Raw genomic sequence first — 9104 nt, forward strand, 5'->3', positions numbered from 1 at the left:
TCGTCAGTAATTATGCGTTGGATGAACGTGGGATCAGAAATCGATCGTTCAAGCATGTCTTCAACCACTTAATTACGATGAAATTTTTGAAGAAAATTGAGCTCTTTTGGCACTAGCCGTGCAACGACTTTTCTCATGCCTAAAACATCAACCAAAATATGACGAACGATCTCGTGAGGGATGTTTAATTCACAAGCAGACTCTATAAAACTTGACTGACGGTTTCCGAGTACCATTTCTTTTATTTTGTTGATGTTTTCATCAGGTGAATGGTTGTCTTCACTTAATTTTTGTTGTGCTAACGCAATGACAATTATCACTATTCGCTCAATAATGTAGGTCGGACACCGTCCAGTAGATGGGCAACATCGAGCCCCGGAATATGGCCGGAACATGTTCCGGTAATATAATGGGCATGATTAAAGCAGTACTTAGAACCGAACTATACCCATCATGTGACACCTCTAATTACTCGGGATTGTAAAACTACACCCAAACAAGCGTTGGCTGAATACATTTCATCTTTGGCAGAAAAGATGCCATTTCGTGTGCTGGAGAGTCAAATGCACAAATAATGAGCTGTTTTAAAAGCTTAAAAATGGTTGGTATATATGCGAGCAGACATCTCTTTCTGTTTTATTTTCTCGTTTCATTTGGAATTGTACCAAAAAAAAAGACCCTACGACGTCAATGGGGATCGAACCAAGGCCGGCTGGAATGCAAAGCCATTTAACACGACCACGCTACCCACTTAGCTGACAGCGCTGTTATATAGAAGCGTGATAATATTACACCTCATCATAAAATGAAGTTGGAAAGTGTTTTCTAAGAGGATAAAGAAGAACATGAACGAGAATATCGTTCTCTGTCTGGGCCGTGTATTTGGCAAACTGTACGAAAAGCAAATGATATACATGTATGGGGAAGTAGAACATTTTCTGTTATTTTTCAGCTCATTTAATGTAATGAATTGGGATGCCAAAACATGTGCTAAAAATTAACTTTGGGTGTAGCCCATTCTATCTACTATCTAGCTCGTCATAGGCCAGATGCGGACCTATTCCGGTTGCGTTCCGAATACTCCCGGGTGGCTATTCTATTATTAAAAACCTCTAACAACTTCAAATCCAACAAGGAGTCAATTGATGAACATAATAGGTGCATACGACATTTCGACAATCCGTTGTTTTTCCCTCTTGATATCATTGGAATGTTACTTTCTTAAGGTGAAGGTCGATGAAAACCATAAAGTGCTGCCACTGCGGTTTTTCATCCTGCCACCCCGTAATTATCGAGGTACTCCTTCTCATCTATGCCGTCGCAGCCTTTGTCCCAGACAAAGTACTAGAGCGATACTGCGATCAACGCAAAATTCTTCCTCAGAGTGTTCCGTTGTTTGAACTGTGTCGATGTCCATCTCGGAATTGAACAAAATACGCAAAGGAACGTCGTCTTCATGCAGCAGTTCCAACTATCCAGTCTGTATTTTTCCAAGATCGCCGAATCATTGTTTCGGAGAAATCCATCCATGCTTCATGCAGCCAAAAAGAAACATCTTTAAGTTTGATTTTCTTAATCCATTGCTTTAAGTCAGACCCATTGGTGATTTCAAGATGTAAATGGTCTCGGTTTCTTGTTCTGGTAATTTGATGGTTGTTAGTCCATGGGCTGTAATAAAGGGGACACGTTTGGCGGTAGAAACTTTACCTCTATCAATACGGTCATCCGAAATCAGCTCATGTTGGAAATAATGGGCCGTACAATTGTCAAGAAGGAGAACGGCCTTTGGTTTGGATTCTCACTCTACTGGAAAATTTTCGAATATTTGGTACGAAAAATTCGTGAAACCACTTCTGAAATATATCGCGAGCATTTTTCGAAGCGGCATATTCAACAGGAAATTGAACGTTCTTGAAAGCCCTATGGGCTCTTAGTTTTTCCAATTATTTAACATCGGTAATTTGTGAGTACACGTAGCATTTGCGCGTGGCATAAAGGTTGTTCTATATTTTGACATCTTTAGCCCCGGAGCAGTAGACTCTTGAGTGTATACCATAGTGTACCCGAGGAGAGCAAAAACTAAAATATTCGCGTCATGTAATTTTTCATTGGTCCCTAAATATTTTTAACCACTAAAAAGTTTGAAAAAAATATTTTAAAAAAAACCGTTCGTTTTTGGTACGATTCGATTTTGGCAACTCAAAATATTCGGGCATGCTGCCAAAATCGAACGGGTTTTCTATGTTAAACTCCATCATGCAATCAGAACGATCATCCAATCCTCACTCCCAGCAAATCACCTAATCATCAAACAACATTCCTCTAACTGCGAAGTAATCCTGTTCAACCCTTGTCCGTTCGCTTATAGATTGGAACTCCACCTTTTTTACCCTGGAAATCAAAAATCGCAAAGGAAATAAGAGCAACGGAAATAGTCGCAAATAAAAAAGAGTAAAGTCACAAAAGCCAACTAGAAAAACGCGGAAAAAAAAACTCGAGGGTATAAAGGCCACACGCGAAAAAGCGCAATGTTTTGAAATCTCCAAAATAAGCTGAATGGTTGAACCAAAATAACTATAGGTGTAGAAATCTGTTCAGGTCATGGTACAATAGTTTTGAATTACAATGAATGATATATTTCAAAACAAAAATGAACCGAGCAAACCCAATGTACGTGGCAAACGTATGCCGTCCGACGCTCGCTAACGCTCGATCGGATCTCACTGAAGGATCGTCTCCTATGCTTCAAACTAACCGAGCAATCAGTGGGACACAGGTTTACTTGCGAGAGGCCGCCACTTCCTGCGGCGGATCGGCGGCCGACTCAGATCGCGTCACCTCGGCGACTTGGGGCTGTCTCGGTATCTTATCCTCGTTAGGTGGGGATTTCGCCACCATTACATTGACATCAGAATAAATTTCATGACGCTAAAATAAAGTCATAATAAAAATTGCTTATTTCCGTTTAGCTCATTTCCTTTCCGATTTTTCCAGTCACTTTCGTTTAGTACTGCTTTTCTGTTGAAAGACTATTCGGGACAATCCATTTTGAAGAAATGAAGCGAAAGAAAATATCTATTGAATTTTTCTAGCGTCCTTTCGCATACGAAAGGAAAATGTATCAATCGATAATTACTCTAGCTGATGTGAAAGGTACAAGTAATTTTCATTTCTAAGTTTCGAAAATGACAATCTATGTTTGTCCAGGGCAGGGTTGTTCAAAGATAATCCAAACTCACGGAAGTCAAGAGGGACTTCATTTTTCTCATCCATAGACAAGTCGAATAGGGGATTTCACTGAAGGGACTTCAACTCCTTCCACTTTGGCAGTGGACATATTTTTACTCCGGGGTTTCCCTTTTGAAATGAAACGGCGTACCCTCGTTAGTTGCCTCGGCACCCATTTCATCAACTGGTGACCTGGCGAAGTGATGTGTCAATTGTTTGCTGTTTTCATAGGGCTCTCCAGAATTTCGCGAATTTCGTTTGGAACTTTACTTTAAAGAGCGGCTCAGTTTATTCCTGTGACTCGTGTGTATTTCGCAGACAAAAAGCTCGTTTCGTGATTAGGGATTGTTAACCGGTTTTACCGGTAACCCCGGGTCATTTTTCATTACCGAAATACCGGTAATTTTGATTTTTACACCATAAAAAATATTTGCCTTAATTCTGCTTTGAAATGTTGTTCGAGAGTCAAATAAGATCGAAAAAACACAACTGGCAGTGTTGCCTAGAAATTGAACCTTCAGTTCAATTTCTAGATCTGAAAACGAAACACAAGATAAGCTTAAACGATGAATAATTGACAGCGATATAGGAATTGGATGATGCCCTCGAACCAGTTCTGGTCACCGTTGAACTGCGGAAGTTGCGGAAGAAATTCACCCTTTAGGAAGCTGACGTCAGATTGCAATTTATGCTAGAACAGCTATCGGAGCAACCATCCAAAAATTTCGAAGCAGCTGCTCGAAGCCCTGATTGGAAGGACTGCAGAAAGACGTTTCGTATATGCAGATTTGTTCCCGTATATGAATAATCATTCTGCTTGTGGTCGTGAAACAATAAATGATTATTTTGGCGTCTTCTATCAAACGTCATGGACTACATTAATCAAGTAGGTATTTGAAATTGTTCCTGACTTGATCAAATTTGACGAGGATGATATTGATTCAGTAGCTGGACAACATGAGGAAAAAAACCCACTGGACGATGGCAAACCTGCAGAACAATTGAGCATCAAGGACAAACTTGAACGACGATTGCAACAATCAAAGGTATCAACTTCCAGTCCAATCTCAACGTTTGTTAACGGATTTGTTGAAAACTCTTGGACTAGAGAAAATGGTTTATTTTAAAGTATGTTTTTTACCGGTAATTTAACGGTTTACCGGTAATGAAATTTTCGTTACCGAATAACCGGTTATTGAAATTTTAATCCCTATTCGTGATTCCCCACAATACGTACATATTTTACAGTAGACTTGTAGGGTGCGCAAGGACCTTGACGAACTTCAAGGTGAACTTTTGAAATGTTCCAACTACTTCACATTTCACAGATTCGCAAGTCAGACACGCTCGTTTATCACGATCCTAATACTTACTTCCGGGGAGGGAATATATTTTTATCACACTTTTTTTCTCTTCAGTCTCCCATTACATTACTTCAATAAAAAAAAGATACCAGTCAATCGTAGGCCAATGATCAAACTTTTGTTCGAAGACTGCCCAGCAGTTCCAGCACAGACTGATTTGCGATGATTTTGGCCACTTTTTCTCAATCTTTTGCGAAGTTTATGATGAAATTTGCTGGTTTCACATGTTTTCTCAAATATGATTTGGAAGGAGCCTAAAAAATCCTATTAGTCTCGTCTGAAAACAGTTTGGCAGATTCAACCCCTTCAGAGTGTATTTCTCAACTCGCCCATACTCGCGCGAAACTCATATACTCACAAACTGTGCGTGTGTCTGTAATATTTAGTGTGTATTTTTAGGCGTTGTTGGTATTTATTTCAAGAAAAAGGTATAATTGAATGGAAAAATTCCAGAAAATATTTTTTATTTAATTTCATTCAGTTTTAATAGTCATTTGATTAAGCTGCCTCATTGATTCTCGGTCTGTCGGAGGTATGCGCGAATATAGGAAGATTATTGACGTGAGCACCTTCCCGTCTGGAAGCTATATTCCTCTCCAAATTATGAATACCAATGCTCACGATGCACAAAGGTTATAGTTGAACTATGAACAATAATATTCAGCGGGGATCAGCTATTTAAAAGTCATCCGGAATGATACATTATACAAACTCCCTATAGATGCGATACTCCAACGTAAAATGCTGGTCGGTAAAAACTGCATTTGCAGATTTTGGGTTAGTCAACTCGCAATTCGAGGATTGGTTGTGGGGTTTAAGGCATTGAATAGGGAGGATAGCAAGTTCTAGAAGGGGATTATTTTAAGTGAGTTCACTAATCTCCGGAAGAAATATGTTCCTATGTGGGTAGACACTCGTGCGACTTCAAAGTTTTTGTTTGAGCAAACAAGATTTCAGAGATCTCTATATTCGGAGATCACCCAGCCTCTGCCCTTCTTCATTCCACTTCAGCCTAGAAATATGACATATATGTTTGGAGATTATTCAAAAGCAAACTTTTATTTTTTCTGTGTTCATTCCAGATATTCGGATTTGGATCTCTTTCCTTGGCAAACAACGCGAGATATATACAAGAAGAATAAGAAATTCAAGAAAAATAACAATATACAATATTTATAGCGAAAACAAAACCGAGATAAGAAGAAAAAGGATCAATTGCTTCCTATTTACAATACAAAGAAAAACCAAACTTAGCAAATAAATTAGCAAAACAACAAGTGGACGAGGACATAATTCCGAGACACCACACCCCGTTCACTTTGTCCCTTCATCGTGAGAAACGTGCGAAAATAAAACCACGCCCATAAAACTCCTCAACTCAAAAAACGGACTCTGAGATCCGAGACAGGAGTCGCTTCTTCGCTAACTGAAAACCTAACCTACCGAGAACTTGTCGCGAAGTGATTCCCCCTTAGGAAATACGCCTAGCCATTCGTGCGAAAGCAGACGATAATTGAACGTGTACCTATTGAGCGTCCGTAAGCGGAAGACACTACAATAACCAATCCAGTGAATCAAGAGTCAGATTAACGACAATCAACACTTAGCAGCACAGCAAAACAGCAAACAAGAGGTGAAATTAAACACACAAACATAGACAAAACACACAAATCAGAGCGCATTTTCGTCACCTCAACCCACTCAACAAAAACAAGTGAATAAACGAAAGATACCTAATCCGCAATTCCGCCAACTGAAGCCTCTCTTTTGGTCGCCTTCAGGTTCCGCGCGCACGTGAGCAAGCGTTTTCCAGAAATAAAAAAGCAACAAGCAAAGCAGACTCTACTTTATTTAGCGGCAAAGGACAAGAATAGATTTCCAGATCTGAGTAGAGAAATACTTACTAAAACTAGCTAGAGATTACAACAGCGAGTGCATAGCACACCCACACAGTAACAGGTTGATAGTGATTACGTTGTTAGACAAAATAACGATCCAATCCATCCAGTAAATTTCGTGAGAGACAAAAAAAAGGGAGCAGCGAAAGCAAGCTATGATGGCAAACGGTTTGGAGACAGTGCAACAGAACGGACGCTCCGGCTCGATCGGTAGCGGCCAGGAAGACAGCAAGACGAACCTGATCGTCAATTATCTGCCACAGACGATGACCCAGGAGGAGGTCAAGTCGCTCTTCTCCAGCATCGGCGACGTCGAGAGCTGCAAGCTCATTAGGGATAAAGTTACCGGTGAGTAAGCGGATTTCTTTTTTGCGTTGGGTTTTAAGGGGAAGGTTAATGGATGTGTTGTTTGGTTCCACAGGACAAAGTCTCGGGTATGGCTTCGTCAACTACCATCGTCCGGAGGACGCAGACAAAGCAATAAACACATTTAACGGGTTAAGACTACAGAACAAGACGATCAAAGTGTCGTTCGCACGTCCCAGCTCAGACGCCATCAAGGGCGCCAATCTGTACGTGTCCGGGCTGTCCAAGAGCATGACCCAGCAGGATCTGGAGGCGCTTTTCCAGCCATACGGACAGATCATCACGTCGCGCATCCTGTGCGACAACATTACCGGCCTATCGAAGGGCGTTGGCTTCATACGGTTCGACCAGCGGTCGGAGGCCGAGCGGGCCATCCAGCAGCTGAACGGTACCACTCCGAAGGGTGCCTCCGAACCGATCACGGTGAAGTTCGCCAACAATCCAAGCAATAACATCAACAAGGCAATTCCTCCGCTCGCTGCGTACCTTACGCCAACGCCAAACCTGCGACGATTCCCACCCGGGCCGATCCACCCGCTAGGCGGACGTTTCAGGTGAGTTCAGTGGCGTGGAGGTTTTTGAGGCTAGCCAAGGTATCCATCGGTTCAATCGCATCAATTCCACATACCAAAATGCCCGCCAAAGCCGCGACCAGCACCAACTCGACTCACGCGTCTCTCGTAACCCTTTCAGCCTTCCCTCTAATTTCAGTCGCTACTCGCCGTTGACCGGTGACCTGGGAACCTCGGTCCTGTCCGCCAACGCGATCAACGGATCCGGCTGGTGTATCTTCGTGTACAACCTGGCCCCGGAGACGGAGGAGAACGTACTGTGGCAACTGTTCGGACCATTCGGCGCCGTGCAGAGCGTCAAGGTGATCAAGGACCTGCAGACGAACAAGTGCAAAGGGTTCGGTTTCGTCACGATGACCAACTACGACGAAGCGGTGGTTGCCGTCCAGTCCCTCAACGGCTACACCCTCGGCAACCGGGTGCTGCAGGTCAGCTTCAAGACGAACAACACCAAGTCGAAAACTAATTAAAAATGGGAAAAATTTTAAGTTTGTACTCTTCCCGTTTTGAGACGAACAAAACCAAACGCAGCCTCCAAAGGCGTAAGCAGCCCACGTGAACAAATGAGAACATCCATTCACACCCATACACTCACACACAAACACCGTCGAATCACCCAGATTGCTACAATTCGGCAAACTGCACGACAAGAAGGATAAAAGTAGATCTGTAGCGTTCTGTGTTTGTTTCCTGACTTTTATCTTTACCTTGGTTAACGTAGCAGGCGCGATCAAGCCGAAAGGAAATATCATTCACTAAAAACAACAACAAACAAAAGCGTTTAGCAGATAGACGTTATATCAACTGAATCAATGGGATATTGTATTTAAAAAAAATATTAAAAAAAATATACGAAGACGAAGTGAAACAACAGAAAGGTGCAATAATATTTCAAAAATATTGTATATAGAAAAAATACAATTTGATATTTCCTAAACTAGCAAAACAAAAACTAAAGTCAGCAGATATCTCTTTATCTCAAGAGTCGACCTACTGGTGAAGTATAACATAGCAGAATCATTTAAAGCAAGAAAAAAAAATCTTAAGAAATTAATTGTTATTAGTTTTCGCTGGGATGGTTTTCTGTGTGCATGGTAGGCGCTGCACCCACTCGGAACGCAGCAGGCGGCGAGTGTTCTCCAACGGCACCCTCTGGCGGCGAGTACCGCAGCCTGGTGCGCACTAAAATTAGCGAATTTTACGAAACGCTCAATGTTACTGACAAGAAGAAAAAACAACTAATAAAACAAATATAAATGTGCAATAATGTATTAGAATGGTACTCTATATTAAATAAATATTAGCCAAATTGAAGAAAACTATACGAAAACTCGGACCGAGCGTGGTCTCTCCCGCACACAAACACATGTCCAGCAGGGTTGCCAGCAAAATGGTGTTCGCCGCTGGTTCCGGCTGGTTCCGATGGCGGCGCCACCATCCGCACCCCAATCTCAACGAAAACTGAATGATCTCGTAACTAAAATTGACGCTAATCTTAATGAAAAAAAAACCTATTTATTTATATATACTAATTTATTCTTAAATGTTTCTAAATGGCATGAACAAAACCAAAACCCAAATAAAAAAAAAAATCATGAACAACGCGTAACTTGTAAGACAGAAGCAACGGAGGGGAGGTGTAATAAGTTCATTTCAATTAACCTTATAAATTAAAC

General features: G+C 41.5%; 1 protein-coding gene across 4 annotated transcripts in view; it reads left to right on the forward strand.

The window, feature by feature from the left end:
- LOC129773659 (ELAV-like protein 2) overlaps window positions 1-8386 on the forward strand; it is a 30840-nt gene extending 22454 nt beyond the window's left edge. The window contains exons 2-5 of one of the 4 annotated variants that reach the window (XM_055777308.1): window positions 5675-6306; window positions 6374-6838; window positions 6912-7410; window positions 7550-8386. In XM_055777308.1, the coding sequence (XP_055633283.1) occupies window positions 6646-6838; window positions 6912-7410; window positions 7550-7898 (1041 nt within the window). In that variant the 5' untranslated portion in view covers window positions 5675-6306; window positions 6374-6645 and the 3' untranslated portion in view covers window positions 7899-8386. Of the gene's footprint in view, window positions 1-5674; window positions 6839-6911; window positions 7411-7549 lie in introns of all 4 variants that reach the window. The other 3 variants (XM_055777311.1, XM_055777306.1, XM_055777316.1) reach the window with 3 other exon arrangements.
- Window positions 8387-9104: the final 718 nt, after the last annotated feature.

Source organism: Toxorhynchites rutilus, chromosome 1, assembly GCF_029784135.1.
Source record: "Toxorhynchites rutilus septentrionalis strain SRP chromosome 1, ASM2978413v1, whole genome shotgun sequence".
Classification (NCBI taxonomy): domain Eukaryota; kingdom Metazoa; phylum Arthropoda; class Insecta; order Diptera; family Culicidae; genus Toxorhynchites; species Toxorhynchites rutilus.